Below are 26,384 nucleotides of genomic sequence, written 5' to 3' on the forward strand. Positions count from 1 at the left end.
AAATTTAACAGCATAGAAAATGTCAGTCTGTCCAGTCCAGGGCATTACAGTGGGATCTTTAATTTGTCCATTCTACCACTAGATGGCCATATTCCACTTAGACTTGGCTGGAGTTCAGTCACATACAGTAAATAATGACTTAATATTGAGACATGTATAGATAATCATTCCCAGGGAGATGAAACCTTTTTTCAGAGAGATACTTTGATCTAGTCTTTGGCTCTGAGTTGAATTAATAACTGATTGTGAGATAGATGTCTGAATATAAGTTTTAGCTTTGTGTTGAGGTGGTCATTATTTACAATTGTATAGTTGTAGTTAATAGTATTACTGTTTTTTTGTTTTTTTGTTTTTTAGTAACTCCAGTTTTTAGTATTTAGGAATATTCCTTCAGTTAATGGTGTTATTAGACACGTGATCAGTGTGTGGTAGTCACCTCTGAACATGCAGGGATTGCAGGGTCCACTGCCAGCTGGGCTTCACCTTTGTCCTTGATACTGAAGAGTCACTGTCACTCCAGCCACTCAGAGCCATGGTACCAGTCATTATTTAGTTTACAATCAAGTACGCTTTAATTTAACTGATGAGTGGATTAGCGCAGGGCCAGCTGTTGTACCACTGGAACACATAAGCCTTTTGCATAAGGAGTACTCATATGAATCAGACCAGCTCAGGTAAGATATGGATGGTTTTAATTGCAGCCTACAATGAGATGAATATGATGGTTTTGCATGCGTGAGGCCTGTCATGGCAGACCCCAGCTGCCATTCTGTATTAGTATCGCCACAATCCTAAAATTTCAAACTAGTTTTTGATACTAAGGAATTGACTCAATACTTGATACCAATTATGACCACAACAGATTATACTTTTTTAGTAATAGAATATATATTTTTAACACAAACAAATAGTGTGTTACTTGCTCTTGTTTTGATATTAGTTTTAGTATTCATTAGTATCTGATTTTCAACACTTTCGACAGTCCTATGCTGCACCACTCTTTATATGAATGAATCTGACCTCACATGTTTCCAATACAGTGCTCCAAACCGCTGTTATACGTCTGAAATGGGCCAGAACACAACTGGGCCCTGGATGGTATGTGGAGCACGGAAACTCTTCTGAATGGGAGTGAGTGTGACAGGCCGGAGAAGGCTGGACGCTCTCATGGAAAGGCACAGGCTAATTGGACACAGAAGGTCCTGCTGGTCCCTGGTTTGCAGTCTGGCTCTCCTTTGGCAGTGCCTTGATGAAGCAGTAGCCAGAGCAGAGGAATCTGAGGAAGCTCTCTGAGGCTGGAGTCCAGAGAAGACACACACCTGGAAAATTTGTGGACTAGACAGAAAATATCACATCAATCTGGATTCAATGGGCCTCTGTGACTTGTGTTGTCACAAAACAAAAATCTCACACTTTCAGTAGTAAAGAATAGACTAAATACCAATTCCAATACCACATTAATAAAAACACACTCTTTATTGTCATTTTCAGTATTAAATTAAATTGTTGTACTGTATTACAATGTGGTGTTATACCTGTGTAATCCCTCAGTCATACAGGTAGGTTCCATATTGGTCCATGGGCTGTGTGATCTACTGTTCTATGTGCTCTTATACTTGTTCTGATACAGCTCAAGATCTAAAGCTATTCAGGAAAGGTTTATTTCTATTCTGTAAATGTGACTTGTTTGGTATTGATACTTTGGTATTGATGACCCAAATTTTACTTTGACACTAATTTTAATATAGATTAGTATCTAATTGTCTATACTTTTGATAAACCGTAGCTTCCAGTTCTCTCAGTTATTGTAACTCTGCTACAACTTAAACCATGTAACTTCTATCTGTGAGGCAAGTTTGCTACTGCCAACATGACTAACAGAAATATTGCCCCAAAAAGTACAACTATACTTCTCTTTTGTCTTTTTCTCTTACGTTGCACAAAGTAAAAATGAAATAATGGCTCATAATAAAGAGTGTAATGATTCCCAGAAAAGCATTGGCTTTGTGTAAGCTCATTTTGTCTGCTTGTGTCTGCTTTATAGTTATAATCTCTACAATCAATCTGGAATTCCCACTTTTCCAGGCTTTGGGAATCCCGCCCAGGGAAGAATGTCGGGCCAGCACAGAGCAGAAAGGAGCAGGGTGTCATGATGTCAGTTTCCCTGTCCTCCCGTGCTCTCTCCCCCTCCCCTACCTGCGTGTCTGGAGCTGGGTGGAGTGCCTGACTCCTCCCGTGCACACCTGGGGTGCATCAGCCTAATCACCACCACCTGCTGCTGAGTACAAGAAGGCTTGGCAGTCTACACTCGGTGCCAGACCGTCCGCGTGTAAAACGTGAATGTTTCTTGCTAAGCTTTGTTATATGGTACTTTCCGGCAAATGCTCATTTGGATTTATGCACCCTCCAGATTCCTGCCTCTACTCGCCCAGCTCCTGCCGCCACGTTCCAGTCCCGGTATCGCTTCCAGCTCGTCTTGTCTCCTGCTCGTCTCGTCTCCTGCTCGTCTCGTCTCCTGCTCGTCTCGTCTCCTGCTCGTCTCGTCTCCTGTCCGGTCCTGGTCTCTGGTTTGTCACCCGCTCCCCGCTCTGGTCTTCGTCTGATCCGCCTGCCCTGGTACCGCACCTGCTTCTATCCCCGTCCTGGTCCTGTCCTGCCCGCCTCTACCTGCACCGCACCCGCCTGACCCGTCTCCCGCTCCCCGGTTCCTGTACCTGCTCTTGTGACCTGTTTAAAGACTGCATTTTCACCGCTGTAAATAAACACTGTTAAAACTGCTCTGGTCTGCATCCTTTGGTCCTATCCGCACCGTTACGACAGAACGGTCTGGCCACTATGGACCAAGCAGGCTCAGATCCGGACCAGATGCGCCGCCTCACGCACTCTCACCCCGAGGCGGTGCTGGGTCAGCACGAACAATCCATTCGAACTCTATTGGAGCTAAATCAGACATTGTCCCAGCAGGTGGCACAGCTTAACCACCAGGTGGCCGCGCTCCTCGTCACCCCGCCTGCTGCAGCTGGAGCGCCACCATGCCTCCCGGAGCCGAGAGGTACGGATCCGGAGCCGTATGCTGGACAACCTCACCTCTGTCGCGGATTCCTGTTCCAGTGCGAGTTCATGTTCCAGCAATGCCCTTCTCGTTTCAGCTCGGGGGCCACCAAGATCCGATATATATGTGGATTACTCCGGGGCAGAGCTCTCCAGTGGGCAGAGGCGCGCCTAATGAAGACGTCTGTGGATAGCCTGGATTTTAATGAATTTGTGTCCACGTTTAAGCTGGTGTTTGACCACCCGCACTACCAGGACAATGCTGCCTCCCGGTTATTGACTCTCAGCCAGGGCTCCAGGACGGTAGCGGATTATTCCATTGAATTCTGGACACATGCGGCGGAGCTGGACTGGACGGACAGCGCGCTGCGGGCTGTGTTTGTGCGGGGCCTGAACGAGACTTTGAAAGATGAATTGGTTTCCCGGGACGAACCCCCCGACCTGCGGACCCTCATCTCCCTCACTCACCGTATAGACAACCGCCTACGGGCTCGTCGCCGAGAGAGACGCCGGTCACCGGTCCCGCCGGAGCCACGCGCTGCCCCGCCCCCGCCGGATGAGCCCATGCAACTCGACAGGACCCTTGTGTCGACCGAGGAGCGTCAACGGAGGCGTCGTCTGGCCGGGGCTTGCCTCTACTGCGGTGAGCGCGGACATTATGTGGTCACTTGCCCAGTTCGGCCAAAAGGGGGGGCCCACCAGTAGCACTGGGAGTACTGGTGGGCGAGCAACACATCCTGGACTCTTCTAATAGACTGCGGCTCAGCGCCACCCTGTGCGTTCGCACAGAGACCTTATGCGTTTCCGCCCTTATCGACTCCGGGGCTGAGAGGGACTTTATTGATGCCCAAGTCGCGGAGCAGCTCGGGGTCTACCTGGAGCCCCTCGAACGCCCCTTAAATGCCCAGGGGCTCAATGGACGTTTTCTGGGGCACATCACTCACATCACAGAACCTGTCACCGTGATTCTGTCCGGCAACCACCAAGAGAACCGTCAGTTTCATGTCCTGTCCTCCTCCGCTTCTCCTCTGGTCCTTGGTTACCCCTGGCTACGCGCCCACAACCCTGTTTTCGATTGGGCCAGGGGCGGAGTTTCGGGCTGGAGTCCCGATTGCCACGCCAAGTGCCTTCGGTCCGCCCTCCCTCCGGCCGGGAGGTCCGTTCCTGTCGCTGATCCGTCCCCAGACACCCCCAATCTGTCCTCGGTGCCTGCTGAATATCACGACCTGGGGGAGGTTTTTAGCAAGAGCAAGGCCCTCTCTTTACCGCCCCACCGTCCATATGACTGCGCCATTGACCTCCTGCCGGGTGCCCCACTACCATCTAGCAGGCTATATAACCTGTCTAAACCTGAACGCGAGTCAATGGAGGACTATATCCGTGGGTCCCTGGCTGCCGGAATCATCCGCCCGTCCACTTCACCCGTGGGAGCGGGGTTCTTCTTTGTGGCTAAGAAGGACAAATCCCTGCGGCCTTGCATTGATTACCGGGGTCTGAACAATATAACCGTAAAGAATAAATACCCGCTTCCCTTACTGGACTCGGCATTTACGCCCCTCCACGGTGCGACCATCTTCTCAAAGTTGGATTTGCGGAATGCGTACCACCTGGTGCGCATCAGGGAGGGAGACGAATGGAAGACGGCCTTCAAGACACCCCTGGGACATTTCGAATACTTGGTTATGCCCTTCGGTCTCACCAACGCCCCTGCCGTATTCCAAGCCCTCATCAACGATGTGCTCCGTGATTTCCTTAACCGATTCGTCTTTGTTTACTTGGATGACATCTTGATTTTCTCGCGGTCCCCCCAGGAGCATCATCAGCACGTTCGCCAGGTTCTCCAGCGCCTCCTCGAGAATAAACTGTTCGTGAAAGCTGAGAAATGCGAGTTTCACGCAGAGGAGGTCAGCTTTTTGGGCTTCATTGTGGGGCGGGGCCAAGTAAGAGCTGACCCTGAAAAGATCCAGGCTGTCACTGAGTGGCCCGTTCCTACCAGCCGGAGACAGCTCCAGAGATTTATCGGCTTTGCCAATTTTTATAGACGTTTCATCCGGGATTTTAGTAGGGTTATCTCGCCCTTAACTAAACTCACCTCTCCTGCTTTGCCGTTTGCCTGGTCTCCTGAGGCGCAGACAGCCTTCGAGAAGCTTAAGAGACTATTTACCTCCGCTCCCATCCTGCACCAGCCCGACCCTTCACGGCAATTCATCGTGGAGGTCGACGCCTCCGACTCGGGAGTGGGGGCCGTGCTTTCGCAGAGGTTCGACCCCCACAACCGCCTCTGTCCCTGCGCCTTCTTTTCCCGGCGATTGTCCTCGGCCGAGGTCAATTATGATGTGGGGGATCGGGAGCTCCTTGCCGTAAAGCTGGCCTTGGAGGAGTGGCGCCACTGGCTCGAAGGGGCGGAGCAACCATTCATCGTCTGGACCGACCATAAAAACTTGGAGTACATCCAGTCCGCCAGGCGCCTCAATCCCCGTCAAGCTCGTTGGTCCCTCTTCTTCAGCCGCTTCAACTTTCTCCTCACCTACCGCCCCGGATCTCGGAACGTCAAACCAGATGCCCTCTCCCGCCAGTTCGCCCTGGAGGATAGCCCGGTCACCGCAGAAACAATTATCCCCTCCTCGTGTGTGGTGGCCGCGGTCCATTGGGATATCGAGGACACCGTCCGAGAGGCCCAGACCAACGACCCCGACCCAGGTAACGGCCCTCCAGATAAACTGTTTGTTCCCGATTCTGTCCGGTCTCAGGTGCTCCAGTGGGTCCATGCCTCCCGTTTCGCCTGCCATCCTGGTGCCGGTCGCTCTCTCTCCCTCCTCAGGAGACGCTTCTGGTGGCCCACGATGGACACAGACACCCGGGCTTATGTCGCCGCCTGCCAGGTATGTGCTCGGGCCAAGGCCTCCCACTCACCCCCTTCTGGTCTCTTGCATCCTCTCCCAGTTCCTCGTCGCCCTTGGTCCCACATCGCCTTGGACTTCGTGACGGGCCTTCCCCCTTCCCAGGGGAACACGGTGGTTCTCACCATTGTGGACCGCTTCTCCAAGGCCGCCCATTTCGTTGCCCTGCCTAAGCTCCCCACAGCCAAAGAAACTGCCGACCAGCTGACCAGTCATGTCTTCCGACTCCACGGCATCCCGGTGGACATCGTGTCCGACAGAGGGACCCAATTCACCTCTCAGGTATGGCGGTCTTTCTGCGACAGTTTGGGGGCCACGGTTAGCCTCACGTCCGGGTTCCATCCACAATCTAATGGGCAGACGGAGCGGGCCAACCAAGACCTGGAGTCGGCCCTACGGTGCACAGCCTCCGCCAACCCCGCGACCTGGAGTACTCACCTACCCTGGATAGAGTACGCTCACAACTCCCTCGTGAGTTCCGCCACTGGTATGTCCCCCTTCGAGGCATCGCTGGGATATCAACCCCCTCTCTTTCCCACGGAGGAGAGGGACCTCGCCGTCCCGTCTGTTCAGCGCCATCTCCAGCGCTGTCGCCGGATCTGGAAGAAGGCCAGGGCGGCCCTTCTTCGGGCTGGAGCGCGCACTAAGGCGACGGCCGATCGCCACCGTGTCCCGGCGCCCGTATACCAACCTGGCCAGATGGTTTGGCTCTCCGCCAAGACGGTCCCGCTGAAGACGGACTCCCGTAAGCTGTCCCCCCGATTCCTGGGACCGTTTAAGATCATGAGGATCATAAATCCATCGGCGGTGCGCCTCCAGTTACCCCCGTCTCTCCGGATTCATCCGACCTTTCACGTCTCCCAGGTTAAACCAGTCCGGACCAGCGACCTGTGCCCTCCGGCCGATCCCCCACCGCCCGCCCGAGTCATTGACGGCCACCCGGCGTTCACCGTCCGCCGCCTGATTGACGTTCGTCGCCGTGGTAGGGGCCTCCAGTACCTCGTCGATTGGGAGGGTTACGGTCCGGAGGAGCGATCCTGGGTGCCCAGGGCACGCATTCTGGATCCCGACATGGTGAGAGACTTTCACCGCGCTCATCCTGACAAGCCTGGGGGTCCACCAGGAGGTGGACCTTAGGGGGGGGGTACTGTCATGATGTCAGTTTCCCTGTCCTCCCGTGCTCTCTCCCCCTCCCCTACCTGCGTGTCTGGAGCTGGGTGGAGTGCCTGACTCCTCCCGTGCACACCTGGGGTGCATCAGCCTAATCACCACCACCTGCTGCTGAGTACAAGAAGGCTTGGCAGTCTACACTCGGTGCCAGACCGTCCGCGTGTAAAACGTGAATGTTTCTTGCTAAGCTTTGTTATATGGTACTTTCCGGCAAATGCTCATTTGGATTTATGCACCCTCCAGATTCCTGCCTCTACTCGCCCAGCTCCTGCCGCCACGTTCCAGTCCCGGTATCGCTTCCAGCTCGTCTTGTCTCCTGCTCGTCTCGTCTCCTGCTCGTCTCGTCTCCTGCTCGTCTCGTCTCCTGCTCGTCTCGTCTCCTGTCCGGTCCTGGTCTCTGGTTTGTCACCCGCTCCCCGCTCTGGTCTTCGTCTGATCCGCCTGCCCTGGTACCGCACCTGCTTCTATCCCCGTCCTGGTCCTGTCCTGCCCGCCTCTACCTGCACCGCACCCGCCTGACCCGTCTCCCGCTCCCCGGTTCCTGTACCTGCTCTTGTGACCTGTTTAAAGACTGCATTTTCACCGCTGTAAATAAACACTGTTAAAACTGCTCTGGTCTGCATCCTTTGGTCCTATCCGCACCGTTACGACACAGGGTTTCCTTTGGCAGTCAGTCAACCATCTTTTTTCTCAGAATAAAGAAATTTCCGGAAAGTGAGTAGCTAATTGGCCTCATGGGAGCGTCCTGGATTTTTCACGACATTTTTACTGCTTTTACATAATCTATCATCTCACTGTGAGACTGGAAAGTGTGATGTATATGTGTGCAGGAGTATAGCTTGGAAACATTGATGTCAGTGATGCTGCAGGCCTGATATCATGGGCTGGGCCTGGTTCAGTTTGGTTTGGGCTGGGACGTCCTTGTTGTCTGGAAATTGTGAGTTCATGACGGGAAAGACACTGAAAGAAGTGATTGATTATGTAGAATCACAGTCAGTCTCTATACTAGTGCTAGTAATTTATTTTTTAAAAGAAAAAATGAAATCTAATCAAAATGCAAGGTCAGTCTGACCAGCGCTATTTTACTATGTTTCATGTTTACATTTCCAGTTAATAAACAATGATATTACCTTTAGAGGTTGTCATCCCAGCTCTCCACAAAGGGCCAAGTGGAGCATCTCTGAACACTGGAGCAGATGTTTTTTGAGGCCAATTAACAAAGGAGTCAGACAACCTTGCACACCAGAGGAGGCTGCCTGCCCTTATGGATATAGCACACAATTAATTATGGGCAGTTAAAAATGGAGCAGCACTGAAACAGAGACTTGGCTGTAGAATGATATTACAAGAAATTATATCTGAATTAGGGATTATATCATTAATATTAGTTGCTTGGTTGAAATATAAGGTACATTTACAATCAGACTATAGCAGCACTTAATAACCATGTAATAGCTACACATCAGTTGCTGTGTGGAGCATCTCTCTAAACACTTGTCTCTTAGCAAGAAGGTGCCATGACGACAGGTGGCAGAGCCGTGACAACCCTTGAGACAAACATCGGGTCATGTTGCTTCTAGTGCCACCAATTGTTCAGAAAAATGTATTTATTTCTTATTTATCTTTCATAGTATTATTTATACACATACAGGACAGTCCCCTCTTCTCCCCAGAGCATCTGTATGTTGATCCTGCTATAAGCTCAGCACCCACAGGAGCAGCCGGCCACCAGGCTCTGCTCCATGATTGGGTGCCCGGTGCAGCTCAGCAGGGCGGGGTTAAACCTGCGTGAATGCTTCATATTCATACAGACCGTGAATACATAATCACTCCGGCAGGTCTGCATCCATTGTGAGAAGCAGAGAGGATATTTGTAACCAAATCTTGGACATATTTTTTGGAAACTTTTAAACTCCACCCACTTCTCTGTGTGTTATGATGCTGAGGTCTATTTGACAGATGCCAGATTGTGTAAGAGCAGGTTGGCAGTGTGTTTGGAGTGCACATGACCCATGGATGAGTGGACCATGCGAACAGCACTAGCCCTTCACCACGGACACACATGCAACAGGCAGCACAGATAGGAGCTACGGAGGACCCGGCTCCTCTGCCCACGTCACAGGCCAAGTGTCGCCATGATCAGACAAACCAAGAATAAAAATGTCTCCTGGGTAAGTTCAATGTGCAAGTATGACAAGTGCCTCCACAAGTGCTAATATGGGAATGGGAGCTTTCTTTAGTGCTGGTGTAAAAGGGTTGTGTCAGAAAGGGCATCTAGCTGAAAACTTTGTCAATCAAATAATGGTATAGCAGTTGATTTGCTTATACCACTCAAGGTAAATGTCATTTTATTGTTAAATTATAGCAGTATATTCAAACTTGCATTAGTCCGTTTGGTGGTTTTGATAGTGTTATTTCAATGTGTTGTTACTGTGCCCAGTGACTACTCTAAAGAGAGATTATTATTATTATATAACAAAAAGCTACTACATGCCCGCTTTATGAAAACTGGTTGCCAACTCTGACCATGCTCTTAGGTAAACAACTAGAATAAGACAGGAAACAATGAAGATTTAGTAAAAAAGAGCCCAGATGTTGATTATAAATTATAAGAATAAGTGGAGCAGAAACCCAAAGCCCATCTCCCATATGCCGGTGTTGGATGTATATGGTTTTGATATGTGATTCTTTGCCAGTGCAGACGGATCAGGGGGATTAGAGTGAGAGTGGCTTTGCGAGGATGAAATCAGCTACTTGGGAAAAGGGGGTGGGGCTGGAGTAGGAGTTTACTACAAAGTAAGTTTTTATGGCAGCTGAGTTTGGGCAGCGATACGTTTATAATTACGTTTTATAATTGTTCATTCTGTTTTTGCAGAATACGTTATACTTCATATGCAGAATACAAGTTCTGAATCTATGTACTCTTTGCACAGACTTCTTTGTTTGTGACTGCAACCAGACTTCACACCTTGTGCAAGAAGAACAGTACACCTGTATTTTCCTCCGGAGGGAAGCACTGTTCCACTTTTACTCATCCCATATAGGGACTGTGTGCTGCTGCTCAGTGCACTGTGGCCCTCGCCCTGACCTGTGCCCCACACATTGAGCCTGACAACATTTTAGATTGTTTATGCCATTATTTCTGATGGAGGGCAGGGTCCTACATAACTCTAAGGGGGGTTTTGTGTTTATGAAAGAAAGATTCAAACAGAAAATCCCAATTGTTGTACCTGTTATGTAAAGGACAGAGTCAATAAACTTGCTAAAATCCTTTCAACTGAAAAAAAATGTCACCTTTTGAGACTGAATAATACTACCACTTTTTGCCTTAACAGAAAAATAAGAATTTCACCATTCACTGAAAAGGCATTCTGACCATTATGCCAGTTTGATTCACCTGGACAGGCTCAGTAATTGTAATAATAAACAGAGATATTAATCATATAGCAGGACAAAATCTGCATTTTGACAGTTTAAAGACAAATTCTACTATACAAATGTGTCTTGTCCTTTGTGGCTTCAGTAGCCCCATGTGTATGTCTTGACCCAGGTTTGTCCTTTCCTCTTCTGTACAATAAGCCTAATGACAGCGAGGAGCACATCTGTAATGGTCGTAGTGGGCAGCAGCAGTGGCAGGAGGATTAGGACTCCAGATGGTGCTATTCCTGCCCTGCCTGTCTGTCTGTCTCCTGGAGGTTGCATGTTTCATATAGCGGTCAGCTCTGTCTCTTTATATGCAGCTTTACGATTGTTGAGCAACAGATGTCACATGATCAAATTAAAGCTGATACTGTCCATCTGAGTAAAGAAATCTGAAGAGAGCTAACCATGACACTACTGGGCTTAACCTTTGACCAACTTAGTGTCTCCCAGCCACTGTATACCACTCCACTTTGTCCTGCACTGTGCCGAGTTTACATAGTGTCACTGACTCTCTTTCTAGACCTGACGGAAAGATGTAGCACTATTGTTTCTGTGCCAGGCGTCAGCTGCTTGCACCCATGGGTCACGGTACTCTGCACAAAAACCTGGGGATTTGCATAATTCATTACAGTGGCTGTGGAGCGGAGAGCGACACAGGTGACTCAGGCAGTTTCGGGAGCCGAGCATGTCCAAGAAGGTCAAGGTAAACGCGCACTTGCTTTTCCCATCTATCAAATTCCCTGTTATAGGATTGGATCTTATAGTTGTATTACTGGATTTTTGTTGTAAGCTTTCCCAATCCAGCTTTCTGGAGCTTGCTGCAGCTTTTATCCTCCCTGTTCAAATGTAGGACTTTCTATTCAGTATGTAATCTATTTATGATTGATTGTTTGCAGCTTTTAGAGGGGACGGTCAATCTATCGGGTCATCTTTCACTTTGTGTAACTGATTAAAGTACATATCATGTTTTTGTATAATCCCTTGTTGACATACAGTTATTATTACAATTATTTTATTTCTGTTTTTAAAAACTTACATAACTTTACATAACTTACTATAATGACTTACAATGAAATATTTTGCTACTATAGTTTAAATCCTGGATTGGTTGAAAGGCTAAAGCTCATTTAAATCTCCTTACACAGAGAAGCAATCATTACAAAGTGAGAGTGGGGATCAACTGTCCCTATGGCTGGTATTGTGTCCATTGTAATGAAGTACAGTAGTGCACAGGCGACATGTGACAGGATGGCAGTTATTGATGTAGCTTTGTTTGCAGTTATAAATATAGTGACTCAACTGGAAATAAACAGTGAACATAGTTTTGTAACATTCTTGGTAAGCTATAGTTTAAAAAAATGTATAAATTGACTTACTTGCTTGCTTGTAACCATTTTCCAACCTGTTTTCATGATCTTATTATCCTCCATTGCAATCATAAAATATAAAATAGTAATTGTCAGTGTCCACTCACTTCTTACTAGTCAGAATTAAGAATGAGCAGCTTATGAATAATACATGATTCTTGGTTTATTTTGACATGGAAATACCGGTGGCTTGTGTGAGGTAAATAAATATGACTTAACACACAGTATTTTTATGATTTATGCAAAAAAAAATCTATAACAGCAACATTTTGTCTAATCTGAGAATAGTGATGGTCTATTCTTTTTTGTAACAGCACAGCGCACATATAGACACACACACATTTGAATTGACAGATGAGTGGTGGTGACCTGGTGCATTTGTCTATGACGACATGTGGGACAGCTGATGTAGTGATTTGTCCAGTGAGCGTGAAGTGATTCTGTTAGCACAAGTCCATATCAGAGCTGCACCAGTCGGTCGCTGTGTTCAGGAGCTGTCCATTACCTTTGCATTCATGATTTTTATTCCTTTGGGCGTGCTTCACAAGCATCCGATATCTCCGAGGTCTATACACCTCACAGCATGGGTAAGCTGTGGTTAACTTTCAATGTGCCATGTGGAATTTTGTTTTATTTTGTTGTTTGTACAAATGTTTTTAATCTCTAATAGTATTGCCTCAATACTAACATTTCAAATGCGATTTGACACCAAGGAAAAGGCTTGATACTCGTGGCCTATACCACAGTGATGAAAAAAAATCCACATAGATAGAATGTAATTTTCAGCACAAAATTATAACTTTCTTTAAATTACCATGTGTTCTATAGCTCAAGATTACTTTAAAGCTGTTAAAGAAAGATCAAATTTGTTATGTTTATGAGATTTTTCAGCATCAATACTTGTTAAATTGATACTGGTTTTATTATTGATTGGTATCCGAATTTTGATATGCATGTAAGCATTGTTTCTCATGTTTTGCTAAACCAATACAAAACATGAGAAGGCAAGAATGACCCAAGTTGGCATGAATTAGGTCCAAACCATCGTCGCCAGCTTCTTTTTAAATAACTTTTGAGTTTGGGATACTGCTATTTGTGGCATTTGATTGGATTTGTGCTCTTCTATTGCTTTTAGTCTAGAAATTACTTCACAATTAGCTTATTATAATAGTTGTTATGATTAAATCTCACAATATTACTGAATTCCATATTAGCTGTTCCAGTATATTTTATGAGAAATATTCTTTTGTGGAATAAAATAAGTTGAAGCCCGGGAGCTGGACGAAACCGAACAGCTGTGGCTCACATCACCTTCATCCCTCCTTCATCCCTCCTTCCTTTTCTCCTCTTCCTCACTCTGTCTCTCACTCTGGTAGGTGTAATTAGAGCTGGTCCTGGGGCATGTGCTGTAGCTAGGTAACCTCCGTCAGATGCTGGCTCGGGCCCTGGGGCTTTCATTAGGCAGGAATCAAAGCCACAAGGACTAATGTGGATCCTCTAGAATGGTCTACATCTATCCAGGCACTCCCATGATTTACTGTACCACTCCGGAGAGCCAGTGTCCCTTTACAGGCTGAATTAATCCTTTATATTCTCATAGGCAACAGTTCAAGTTGGTCTATTTTCCAGGGAACTCAAGAGATTTATCCAGCAGAAGTTGAAGTCTAGTTGGAGAGTTTCATTTGGTTAATGGCATTCTTGGCAGAGCAAAAGGCCTTGAGAGGTGCCTTTTTGTCAGACCTCCAAAGATCTAATTGTGTGCGGCTTTGGCCCATTACTGGCCGTCTTAAGTTGACTAAATGCTCATAACACATTTTTATGAGCAATAGCTGTTGTGATGAAGACTACTGAAAACAACACATTTTGCATTTGGTCAATATTCTGGCTATATTTTTTTTCCAGTGGTAAAACTTGATTGACTTACTATTCTAGGGTTCATGTGATGGCAGAAGTCCATCACAATGTTGTTAAATGCTACGGAATTCAGTTGTTGGATAGCTCTCATTTTGGCTCACCAGTCCCGTCTGTGCACAAGGTGACTTCATTGTGCATATCTAATGAAAAAATCAGGTGTTGTCAATGTCATTCCCTCTTTAACCCACACTGTGTTACAGTGTTGTATCGATCCCTGCTTGTGGTCCAATTACTGTATGCTGGTTTTGTGAGCCGAGCTTGTTGGCCTTTGTGCGGCTGTCAGTGTGAATGGCTGCTGACGTCACTGTGTGCATGCACTGATCGATACACCCAAAAGCAATACAGCCACCGATTTCCCCGAGCTGGCAGAAAGTAGACTGATCTGTCAAATCTGAGTCCAAGTCCTTACAGAGGGAGTGATGATTGTGGTCAGCACTTTGGTCTGACGCCCCATCATTACATTAGATTCATCCACTCTTTTAATTCCATCTATTGTATCGCCATGAGAGGAGTACAGTGATACTCATTTCAGATAAAGACATTTGATGTCAGGAACTATTGAATCTTCAATAAACAGATACAGGCTACAGCTTTAGTAAAATGAGCTTTAGTTTATTGTAATTTCCTCTTTTCATATACTCAGATGTGAAGATTTGGAGTAAGACTGTTACTACTACACAAAGTTCTCTACAGACATCTCACACATCAAAAAAAGCCTATCTGTCATTTTTAGGGATGATGCAGATAAAATCAATGCCTTCAGTCAATTTTGAAATGTTTTAGTTTATAACAATTAAACTTATTACATTTATAATTAAATGCTTTTTCGAGACCCCTGCTCAATTTTGAATGTGAGATCTGTTTTAGTGATTCACACACTGGAGCACATCAGCTGTCATTATATCCATCATGTTTTGCTGGAGGCTCAGCTTCATTAGTTGTCTTCACTTCCTTCTTATAGCCTGACCTCGTGTCACCCTGTGCGGTAAATACACTGGTTATGAACAAGAATATGGACTCTTGCATAGGAGGTTGTGGGGCAGATAATTGTGTAGTCCTTAAGTGGTCTTATAATTATGACTGCCTAAAAAATTTCCATTATAACAGCTAGTTCTAAAAAGCTACAAATGTTAAACTTGATTGATGTGTGTGCTGTGTGCTTGCAGCATATAACATTTTCCTAGAGTGATGGAGACACAGTATTATTGGTGTGAAATGCACATTAGATGTGGTAAATATTTTATGCTCTTGTGATTGAACTTCAACACATTAAACTTAACTGTCCTCTGTGACGTAGCACAGGGCACATCACAGTTCAGTACAAAGTGTCTCGCGCCTTTGATTTAACCACTTCTTTCTCCAGACATAGCAGCTGGTGAGCACTTGGAACGCCTTGACAAGTCTCCGGCATCTGCTCGTGGAATACTTTTATACAGTTTTTAATTTTATGGCCGCGGTGTTTTTTGTTTATTTTATGCCATTCCTTTTGCATGTACCTTAATGTGCACCATTAAGTTTGGTTTGTCCTGTAGGTCATCAAAGCAAATATGTCTTTAAGTTGATGTTTTGCAGATGATTACTTCCTGCCATCTGGCTCTCAAAAGCATGTGTGGGGATGAGGAGTAGGTTGAGTTGTAGCCTTCCTCTCTTCTTCAGTGCAACGACACATGTAAAGTTGCCAAATTAAACACTGCGCAAACTTGAAAAACTTCTGCAGCTGTTTTTGGTGCTTTCTGGAATTTTCAGGCCTGCCGTGCTGGCGAGAAACTCCACTTCCTCCGCGCGTGTGTGTGTGCGCACGGAGTGTACGTGTGTGTGTATGTGTGTGGGAGGGGAGAGGGCCAGGGGGCAGGGGGGCTTGTTTTTGGAGCTGGAGGACGGTTGCGCGTTGTGAGTCTTCTCCCAGCGTGGGAAAGACGTCCGCCTTTTCCCTGCCTCTCACAGAGTAAAGCGGGCTGGAGCTTAGAGGAACTTGTCTCAAAGTTTGAGTGCAGGGACAGAGCCTGAGACAGAGGCGGACGAAGGGATTTGTAAGGGGAAGTGTTGAGGCTGGAGGGAGTTCCTGCAGGGAGATGGGCTCCAGCTGAGGAGGGTCTGACCGGCCTCGACTGGGCACAATGTACCACTCCGCCAGTGAGGACTCAGATCTGGTGAGTCCTGTACACTTTTCTCTCACTCCCTGAACAAAGAGGAACTCTGCAGGAGATAGGAGCTTATTAGTCCATGGTTTAAAGGGGCGTAAACACACACTATACGTTCAACTTTATCGTGAGCAAGACTGTGAGTATAGTTCAGTGGCTGAGGATTTTGAACTGGCAAAGACCACTGCATGCTACGCTAGCTCTTGAGCTCCGAACGATGAGGCAGAATTCATACAACTGTAAACTGTTGAAAGTTTGGCTTAGCACTCATGCAAAGTACGTTTATCTCAACCTTAAAAGCAAATAAAGGGGCCACTTAAACACATTAAACTCAGCATGTACAGCCGTACATGACTCATTTAGTTCTGGAATGGTGTGATATGTGAAAAGATTTGGAGTAGTATTGTGTTTAGGGGAGTCTTGAATCATCAGCTCCACTTCTTTGACCATAAGCTTGTGTTACTGTACATTAACAAAAGCACTTGTTTGATTGTTTGAGCATCTAACTGAAAGAGTTTATGTGAGCCCATTCTTCAGCTCACACCTACTGTATCTCCTGTGACTTGGCCAGAGAGCCTGCTTCTCTGATTTGCGGAGTGACTATGAAGTTGTACACTGAGAGCTGTGACATGGTTTACACAGCCTAGTTTGGACAGAGCAAATCCCTTAATTAATAAAGTACTGGCAACTCATAACCATTCCATAACAACAGTCCCACCGCCCTGGTCCATTTGATTAGTTGGAGTGTCAGCAGTTTTTGTTGAGACATTCTTTATTTTTCCCAGAATGATACTAATAGGTTGTGGAAATGTGACATCACAACATAACATGACATGCCAAATTATTTTTTTCTGCAATAGTTTCAGAAAATGATGTCATTATTCAAAAGCAAAGATGTGATGTTAGTCTGTGGGGCCAATCACTTAACAAGTGATAAGGTTCATCATTTGTGGATCATAACTTCATAATGATACACACATAGTGATCTTCCTAAGTAAAGAAAACAATAAATCTCTCATAGAGGTAATAGGCCCCTGCCCTCCATCTGAAATTATGATATAATTCAGATGTTATGAACACAACCTATTATAAATATATTTGAATGTTTCAAAAAATGATAATAATGTATAAACACTTTTTAGCTGAATACTCCTGTATAGTCACTGTTAACTTTCTCTATGTTATAAAATGATCCTGGTATAATTTTGGTCGAGCCCAGTCCCATTTGTAAGAAATTATGTTTTGCTTCAGTGGAGCTGGTAAGAGCTCCCTCTCCCCTCTTGGCCAATCGTCATCAATCATCCACATTCTGCTCCATACAGCAGCAAACTGCCACAGTTTTGATGACGCAAGCACAACCCAGAAGGGACCGGAGCAGCCTCCATTACTGTATCCACATGACGGCCGATCATCCCGTACACGGCTGCGAGTCCACTGTGGGACATGGTCGTCTGCTTAGGGGCAGAGCAAAGGAATTCTCAAGAAACAAGGATAGAAAATTTCAGACAATTTCAACAATGATAGTTTTGGGTACCTAGAATCTCTGACAAACTGTAAATTATCCACATGATGCACTCAGGACTGTATGTGTTTATTTTATGTATTTACTGTTGAAGACCAGTATGTAGCAGGAGAGTTGTTATCAGATAGAGTTTTCATTTTGCCAGTTGCATTGTGGGATATGATCATGTGATTGACAGATGGAGAGAGTTCATCTGCTCATTGGGATGGTGCATTTATCTAATGCACTGGCACATGGAATGCTGGGTAAACACTTTTTTTCACTGGCCTGTCAGTGTCACCTTGAAGACGGTGTGGCCAATCTCTTTGTGCTCCTACCCCCAACCCCTTTAAATACTATGCTCTTCACAGTCGTTCTTCCATAGTGCTTCATTTTTACTTAAGTTTAAATATCTGCAAAAGCTCCTTAAACTATGGCACAGTGCGGGCTGTCATATCTTCCTCCTTTGTCTCCACTTGATGAAGAGACACTTTGCTGACCGCTGATTTAATTGACTTTGTGTTGTGCCCAGTGATGAGGCAGTGATGGACAGAAACAAGAGGCTTTGGTTTGAGCCAAGAGTGAGTCACCAAAGCCAAAGTCTGAACCTGGGCCTGTGAGCCACAGCAGACAGCTCTGAGGACAGGTCCTGGACTCAAACATGTGAGAGCTGCACTGACCACACATCACAGACACTCAGTGTGGTCTGTATCTTTCATTCTGTTTGTGTGAGTGGGCAGTGACTAAAACCACAAGCCACACAAGTCTCTGCATAGTGTATGCTATATGAAACTGTAGCCTGTACTAGCCTGTACCAGCGAAGGCAGAAAGTGGATCAGGACATGGAAGCAATTTGTGCCTAGAGCTCACCTACAATCACAGACTCATTAATATGCATACAAAGGCAAATTAACCAAATCACGTGACACAATGTTTTTCTTATATCTGTTCTGATGGTTCTATGGTTTTCAGTGAAAAGGTCTACTATAACTCTGAGTTCAGTGGGTCCAGCAGCTCTATGTGATGGACAGCTCAGGCTGAACATAAACTGTAGTGTTTCTAAGATGTTGATGAAGTCCAGCTGAGGGCTACACCTTAGCCCTGTTATTTTGTCTCCTATAAAACCCGCACCACAATTTAGCATGTCCTCTCTCTAGCAACAGGACCAAAAACACTGTCTGTTTGCTTTTTTGCATTTCTAGATTTATTGACCTCTATTTTCAATCAGAAATCATCTTTGCAGGAGAAAATAGAGGTGCAATTTTTTGCCAAGGGAAAGCCTCTGATTAGGAGTAGAAAGCGCGGTGTAAGATTAGGGGCAGCTGAGGCCAAGACATGATGGTCAGCTATGAGTGTAAGTGTGACTAAAATTTGGTCAAAAAGGAAGAAATTATTATAGTTTGTCATGATTTCACTGACGTAGAACTCAGAGCTCCATTAGACACAACCTTTTTTCTCTCACCTCTCTCTATGGTAGCTAAAAATACCAGTACTTTCAGACCATGCAGAGCTTCCTGTTAACCACTTTCTAACAGATAGCAGCCGCATCTTATTCTGCAGGAGTAATGGCTGTGGTCATTTGTAATGTTGTAATGTAATGATTCCTGCGTCACTGTTCAGGGAGGTCACTGTGAAGACCCCTGTCCACACCAATCAATGAGAGAAGCAGATATTGCAATGTCCTTTTAATATCCCCCCAACATATTCTATGCAGAAACTGTAAACAATATTCTATGCAGAAACTGTAAACAAAAGCTGTTTCCATTTTCAGTATAATTAGCTTCTCCTTTCAGATAGATAGGCAGTGTCCACCAACAATCTGACCAGAACTGAAGAAGTGGCTTGGATGAGCAGTGAAACGTCTCCTACAACCTTTTGTCCAGTTGACAGATTCAACTTTGGCATTTACCCCCAGCTTATTGGGAAATGTTATGCCTTATGTAAATAAGAATACAGCTAGATCTAAGAAACTCCTAGGAGGAGAGGTAGGAGATTCTAATCCACGAACCACAACCACTATATGAATGAGTAAAATAGGCCTACCTCTTGCAAGTAGGCTTATTCTAACATTTTGTGGACCCTTGCTGTTGTCTGTCAATAGCTAAAAGAGCTAAGCGCTGATGCTCACTGAAAGAAAGGCCAAGAAAGGTAAGCTATTTTAGTTCTTGTCAGCTGATGAACACCCTGTCAAAGAGGCTTGTCTATACTTTTAGACAGCTTGCATTGTATTTGTCATACTCTTTGTGGTCTAAAAAAACAAGTCTATAAGTTACTGAGTGTAGTCACTGTGATGGTTAAAGTTTGCACAAATTTCTTCATCCAATTAATGTAGTAGCTACTGAGTTGGATTTACCAAGTCCACTTTTTGTGAAAGTGCTTTTATAACCACTTAAAGAAGACATTATATGCATTGAGCTTTTTGAGTTTAACAATGTTACAATGCCTATCACTTAATTTATACAATAATTCAAAAATGTAGACTCCGGGTCATACTCAAAAGTAACAATATGTGAATGAAAATCTGCGTCTTGCTACCGCATAATGCCACAATGAGGGGGTGGGGACTCATGTGTTTTGAACCTCAAGTCTGTTAACAAGTCCTTTTTGAACAGTATTGCTGTTTATATTGAACAAAATGTAAAAGCATGATCTTCATGTCTTAAACTTTATTACCAAGCACGGAAAGAAACCATTATATGTCTGCTTTAAAGACAAATTTTTTAAGTCCAACTACACATTATGCAACCCCACAGTAAGTGTCATGTTTCTATTGTCTGGTAGTGAGTGCTGTGACAGAGCGTGGTAGTGGGCAGGTGCTCAGGGGCCTGGTCTGTCTCCCTGTGTCTTTGTCAATACTGCTTCACCTCGAAGCTCCATGGGCTCCACTGGGCTCCACTGAGCTCCCTATCCAGAGCATCTGTGCCCTGCCCTGAGAGCACTGCGGGCCACATCACACTGCACAGTACAACCATATGTGCCCCATACATGTCAGGCTAAAACAGGCAAGTCAGGAGCCGATCCAAAAATAAGAGCAGTGGCCAGGACCATCAGATATAGATGTTTTGTTTTTGTGTTTTTATTACATGTACAATGCATTCAATAATATACACACAGCACAATTAGCGATGGCAGAAGTTTTGTGGTTTGAAGATATTCCCACCAAGGTAAATTATTATTTGCAACAGACTCAAATCAACACATCAAAATGCAATTAGAGCTAGAGTTAACTGAAAAACAAGGCACAGGAAACTGCACATCTTTCATATAGTTAAGTACAGTAAAAAAAACAAAACAAACAAACAAAAAAAAAACACAATTATTATGTTTTCTCACTCCACTGTATTTTTGCCACAGCAGCAGCCAAAAAGCACCAATTTAGTTAAGTTAAATTGATACAGTAATCTCATCTTGGTCTTTTATTAGAAGTATTGATTCTGGCCCTGATCATCAATATCTGTAGAAATAATGCACAGATTTTCAGCTTGCATCTCACTGTTGGAGAATTTAACAATAGCCTAAGATTTTAAGATAACATCTCTGTCTAATTTTACCAACAAAACAATCAAATTTTCCATTGTCTGTCTGCTATGGAACAGAATGAAGTTCAGGTAATCACTGTGCTTGCTCATTAGGTTAATTGATCTTAATGAGCTGAAATCACATTATAGCTCAGGCCTCCTTCCTTTCATGTAAGATGTGTTCTTTTTCGTTGCACGCTTCTCGTAAAGAGACTCAGCAGATGGGGGCGTGTCATTGATTGGATTTGATAACCAGCTCTGATTAACCATGTCATTTCTTGATCTACAGTTAGTGCTCCTCTGGGAGTGACTGCCCCCTCCCTGCTGCTCTCTGACCAACCACAGCCGCTCCATGGGTTACACTGAGGAGCTTCATGCGTCAGCAAAGCACTATGTAATAAAGCAGCACTGTTATGGACCTTGCAGCATCAAATATGGGCTGTTGGACTGTGACATAACTGTGACATATTTTAATGATCAAAGTAATTTTTCCCAAAATAAATGTATCTGCTTGCTCAGGCTTTAACAGTTTTACAATGATTGTTTATGCCTTTTATTGGGCTATACTCTTAACACTGTGTCACATGGGCTTGTTTATAATTATTGAGACTGAGCACAACCTTGTTCTAGGGAAACCATTTTGCCTCACAACCACCTCTTGTTTTGGTGCATGCCTTTTTTAATGCATGACTCAAATCATGCAGAGATCTGGCACTGTCCAGTAGTGATCACTGCAAAGGCGCAATAAGTAGATGGACAGTGTGAGGGGTACCAGGGAGACAGTAAGGGAGTGACAGGAGGAGGAGGGGTGAGAGAGAGAGGCAGACTGAGAGGCAGAGGAGGAGAAGCACAGGGACACAGCACTGACTGAGGCTGTGCTTACATCAGGAGCACGCGCTCATCGGACTGGAGTAGTACAACTGTTGGAGCACATCGCTGCTGAGGAAAGAGAGATGAGAGACTGTGCTGCCTCTTGACTGCTCTTAGACCGGAGCACCTGCAGCGGACAGAGCATCAAGGAGACTGGGCGGACAAGCAGAGCGCTGCTGAGATTATGCGCGGGGCAGAGAGCTCCTGTGGAGTCCCCATTTTTTGCAGTAGCAGCAGCAGGAGGATCAGAAGCCGTAGCAGAGGAGCTAGCTGTAACTGCAGCAAAACAAGGAGCCTGAACTCTGGCGGTGCCTGTTCCTCCCGGCATGAGCGTGTTGTCAGTGTGGGAGCAGTGACACTGCACAGAGGCTGTGGATGTAGTGGCTTTGTTGAATGTACCTGTAGCTGGAGAGGAGCCTGGAGCCGGAGTGAGGGCGCCCACATTGTCCTCAGGTGAATGACCAGTGTGGCTGATGAAGGCCACCTGGATCCGCCTGCTGAAACGAGCCAAGGGAGGTCGTGTCAAGAACTCCGATGCCTGTGTAAGCAGCTCTGTGCTGGGTGAAACTTAGTGCGTGTCCTGTGGTGTGTGTATACGGGGGTATCCATCAGGCTGCAGGTGTGGTCAGGCTGGTTATTGGACAGTTATTACCACACATGGGCGGTTGTTATCAGCGAGCTGTCAGATTCTGGGCTGAGCTCCACATTACCCCCTCCTGACCCCCTGGGGATGTGCTCTTCCTCATGTCTTAGCTTCAGTGATAGAATAATTTCTGTGTTCACACATTTCTCTTTACAAAGCTTCTGTCATACATTCTACTTTTTTCTCCCTCATTGCTTTATATAAGATTTATATAATCTTATATATGTGGCAGTGTTGTTTGAACAGAACACCAAACACAGCTCTATCCGGTTTACTGCATGCCAACGCTCTATGGAGTTATTGAGTTATTCAAGCAGGGTACAGAGCAGGGAAAGGGGGACAGACCAGTGCATGATGATTGATATGTTGTCCATGTTTGTATTGACATAAACATGAATAACCTTGTATTGTGCAACATTACTATATGGGGGACATTTGGGTCATCAGTCAGGCGGCATAAGTGGAGAGGAGGCAGAGGTACGATTCATCTTTGTGTGCGACGCTTTGGTAATTCTAATCAGGAGCGGGTGAAGGAGGCTATTTTTAACTCAGACGCCAGTGTTATGGTGCAGTGGGATGAATGAAGGCGCTGGTGTGGGTGGTGTAGTACCGTGCAGGTAAGAAAAGGCAGCATGGGGCTTGCAATTAACTCCTGGTTTGACAAAGGCTGTGGGTGCTGCTCTGATGTAACATTGTTATCATGTATATTTAAAAAGCACTGCATCCACAAGCTTTACTTTGTGCTCTGCAATTATTTATGAGGCATCTTTATATGGCAAAATGCATTATAAGTGCACACAGGAGGTTCTATCCTTTATGTGTTGCCATTTATAAGCATACATACTTGGACTTGGTGTTCTTGAGTGTTCCCTCCTGTATTTGTCATAAAAGGATAAAAACAAATGCGCAGGCTCACAGAAACAAGGAGACAATGGTATTTATAAAGGACACTTTATGTTCTTTGACACGTTAGTTCACTTCTACTCACACACAGTACAATATTAAACATGACTATAGATCTATAGATGGTCTACAAATGTTAAATACAAATTTGTTATGTTGTTGGAATTAGACTAATGATTATAAACAGAGCAATTTTTTAAATTTGTGTCATAATTCCACTAAAACAGATTAATGACTATTGATAATTGAGGTCAGTTTAAGGATTTGGTTGCTCCACAGTGTGATTTCAAGTTCTGTTATTGGGGTTAGCAGAATTTGAAGGGCAATTTCTTTATGTTAAGACCACCGGGCCATTTGAGAAACAAAATATTTGGATTGTATTGCACTACAACAATAACACTCTAGCAAGTGGTGTTTTATCATGCCCTTGTGGATGGAATTATTCATCTTCAGCAGTACTAAAATGTACCACTTCCTGGAACCAAATTCCTACCCCAAAGGTCTGTCCTCACCCGTTGCTCCTCATCAAAGATTGAGCATTGCAGGTAGTTTTGATAACTATTACTGAATCAAACAAATCTACCAATCATTTTTTGCAGCAGCAGCTTGAGGTTGTAATCATTTTGTAATTTACTGTATCATCGTTCATTCATTTGACTTTTATAATATGTTTGTTGTGAAAATATAACAGCTTATTTTGAAAGTCAATTATATCAGATAAAGTCAAGCACAAGCCAGGCCAAGCACGCCACACAGCTTAAAGAATAAAACTAATGACTAGTTCAAACTTACTTGTGTTTAACAGATAACAAGTTGTAATAGTCCCTGTGGTTGCTGTCTGTTCTAGGGTTCGGCCGACTCGTACACCAGCCGCCCATCCGACTCAGATGTGTCCCTGGAAGAGGATAAGGAGGCAGTGCGCAGAGAGGCAGAGCGCCAGGCCCAGGCCCAGCTCGACAAGGCCAAGGTCTGTACCTTCCTACCTGTACCCGCTGGCATCCCGCTGAGCCCAAGACGCTCCCAAACACACAAGCTTAGTGGGAGAAAAAGGATAGAATTACACATTATTGCTTCAAGGGAATGACAATAAGTATATCTCTTATTTCCTGCAAAAAGATTGAGTTTATAATGATAATGATATTTTAGCTGCATCTGGTATTAGAACTGCCATCTCCATTGTTGTGTCTTTTTTCTCAAGTTACTCAACCTGGATATTTACTTGTTATTCTTTTCGAATGTGTCGGTGAAAGTCTTTAGGGCTCCCAAGCACAGCATCTTGGAATAATACAAATAATTACAAATGTTCTATATGCATGAGTGGTAAAATATTAATTATGCAAATGTATTTGAGTCCATTCATTTACCTTAACATGGAATATAAACATAGTGGATTATGACCCTACATAGCTGATTTAGTATTCCTTCATAATTTCAAAATATTGTTTAAAAAAAAAGAAAAGAAAGAAAAAATTGACAATCACTTCTCTCTTTTACCAAAAACCTCGACAATCTGTGGATTCTGACAGAGCCATCATACCTGTTGCAGGGATCGGGCTAGCATGTTTAGTGTTTGTTGATGTGAGAGGTTAGGGGCCACTGGGGGCTCCTCTTTGTTTAACGGAGCTAAGCCTCGCCTGTGCTGCTCTGCTGTGGGCCACAATTAGCATCACATAAACAAACAACACACACACACACGCATCAGGAATAGTAATGGAAGCACTTTGCCACCAAATCTCTCCAATCACAGTCCACATTTGTGCATTCATGTATAAATTGCTATGTTGTCATTTACAGCTCATTACATTCTATCTTAGTATTTCAGATTGAAGTACTGTGCATTTGGTGACTTTAACAGCTGAGGGAACCTTTCCTGAATAGTTGGAATGGTCTGGATCTGTATCAGAACTAGTATACAATGACAAAATAGTTTTTTTGATTATTATTATTTTGTGTTAAAAATCAAATGATATGAAAATAGATATGCGTCTCTTCTTAGTATTGAAATTGCACTAGGATTCTTTCTATTGTGGCAATTCAAAACAAAATATTCTACTTTTCAAGAGTCAAAAGTCCTCAAAAGTCCTCAAAACAGCAAGATGATTGTATAAGAGAAAACCTTGTCTCAAGAGAAAACAAAATGAAAAAAGCAGATATAGATATAGATGTTTCTTACCAAACATTGACTTAATCTTGTCATAAATTGTTATATTTCCAGTGATGGCAACCTATATGTTGAGTCCACATGCGTAACAAAACAAACCTAGTGCATGTTTGCAACATCTGTTTCCTGAACTGATGTACAGCACTTGCATTAAGATTAAAAACGTAAATAGATAGTGAAATGCATATCATGAATGATAAAAGTAGTAGTAGTAGTATTAGTAGTAGTAGTAGTAGTAGTAGTAGTAGTAGTAGTAGTATGTTTACTCTAGCTTTAGCCAAGTTTCACAGCAGCAGATATTTTAGAGTTACTACTAGATTTCAAGACTTTAATTAGATTATGTTATGTTTGGGTGATGCTCACATACCAGACCCCTGGACCTGGAGCATGGCATTGCACTGTGCCATTAACCTTAACCGTGCCAAACAGCTCTAAGGCCCAGTCTAGTCTGGGCATCAGAGCAATCATAAAGCACTGTGAAAATGTCAGAAGATGAGAAAGGCAGCAGGGGGACTACAGGGCTTAGACTTAGCCAGTAGATGAAAGCTTTTTTCTTGATACAATTGTTATCACACAGGATTATGCTAATAGTTTTAACATGGCAGTCTTTATGAGCACTCTTAGAGTTAGCAGCAGCGTACCACTCATATTTGTTTCCTGCCAGACCCAATATGTCCTGTCCCCTCAAAGTGTCTATTTACATTGCTATCTCAAATCAGCATTCCCTCTAATTATACTATAACTCCTAACCTTACTGATGTCATATGTAGACAGCAGATAAATTAAATAAAGCTCTATTTTATGTCCACATTTTGAACTTAA

The 26,384-nt window shown here is 44.6% G+C and overlaps 1 protein-coding gene across 10 annotated transcripts in view; it reads left to right on the forward strand.

The window, feature by feature from the left end:
* cacnb2a (calcium channel, voltage-dependent, beta 2a) overlaps nt 1–26,384 on the forward strand; it is a 47,239-nt gene that overhangs the window by 9,945 nt on the left and 10,910 nt on the right. For 4 of the 10 annotated variants that reach the window (XM_033985660.2, XM_033985666.2, XM_055230074.1 and 1 more), the window contains one exon: nt 24,249–24,368. In XM_033985660.2, coding sequence (XP_033841551.1) covers nt 24,249–24,368 — 120 coding nt within the window. Of the gene's footprint in view, nt 1–11,186; nt 11,248–15,684; nt 15,976–21,820; nt 22,398–23,014; nt 23,116–24,248; nt 24,369–26,384 lie in introns of those variants that run through there. The other 6 variants (XM_033985665.2, XM_033985668.2, XM_055230073.1 and 3 more) reach the window with 5 other exon arrangements.

Source organism: Periophthalmus magnuspinnatus, chromosome 20, assembly GCF_009829125.3.
Source record: "Periophthalmus magnuspinnatus isolate fPerMag1 chromosome 20, fPerMag1.2.pri, whole genome shotgun sequence".
NCBI classification, from domain to species: Eukaryota; Metazoa; Chordata; class Actinopteri; order Gobiiformes; family Gobiidae; genus Periophthalmus; species Periophthalmus magnuspinnatus.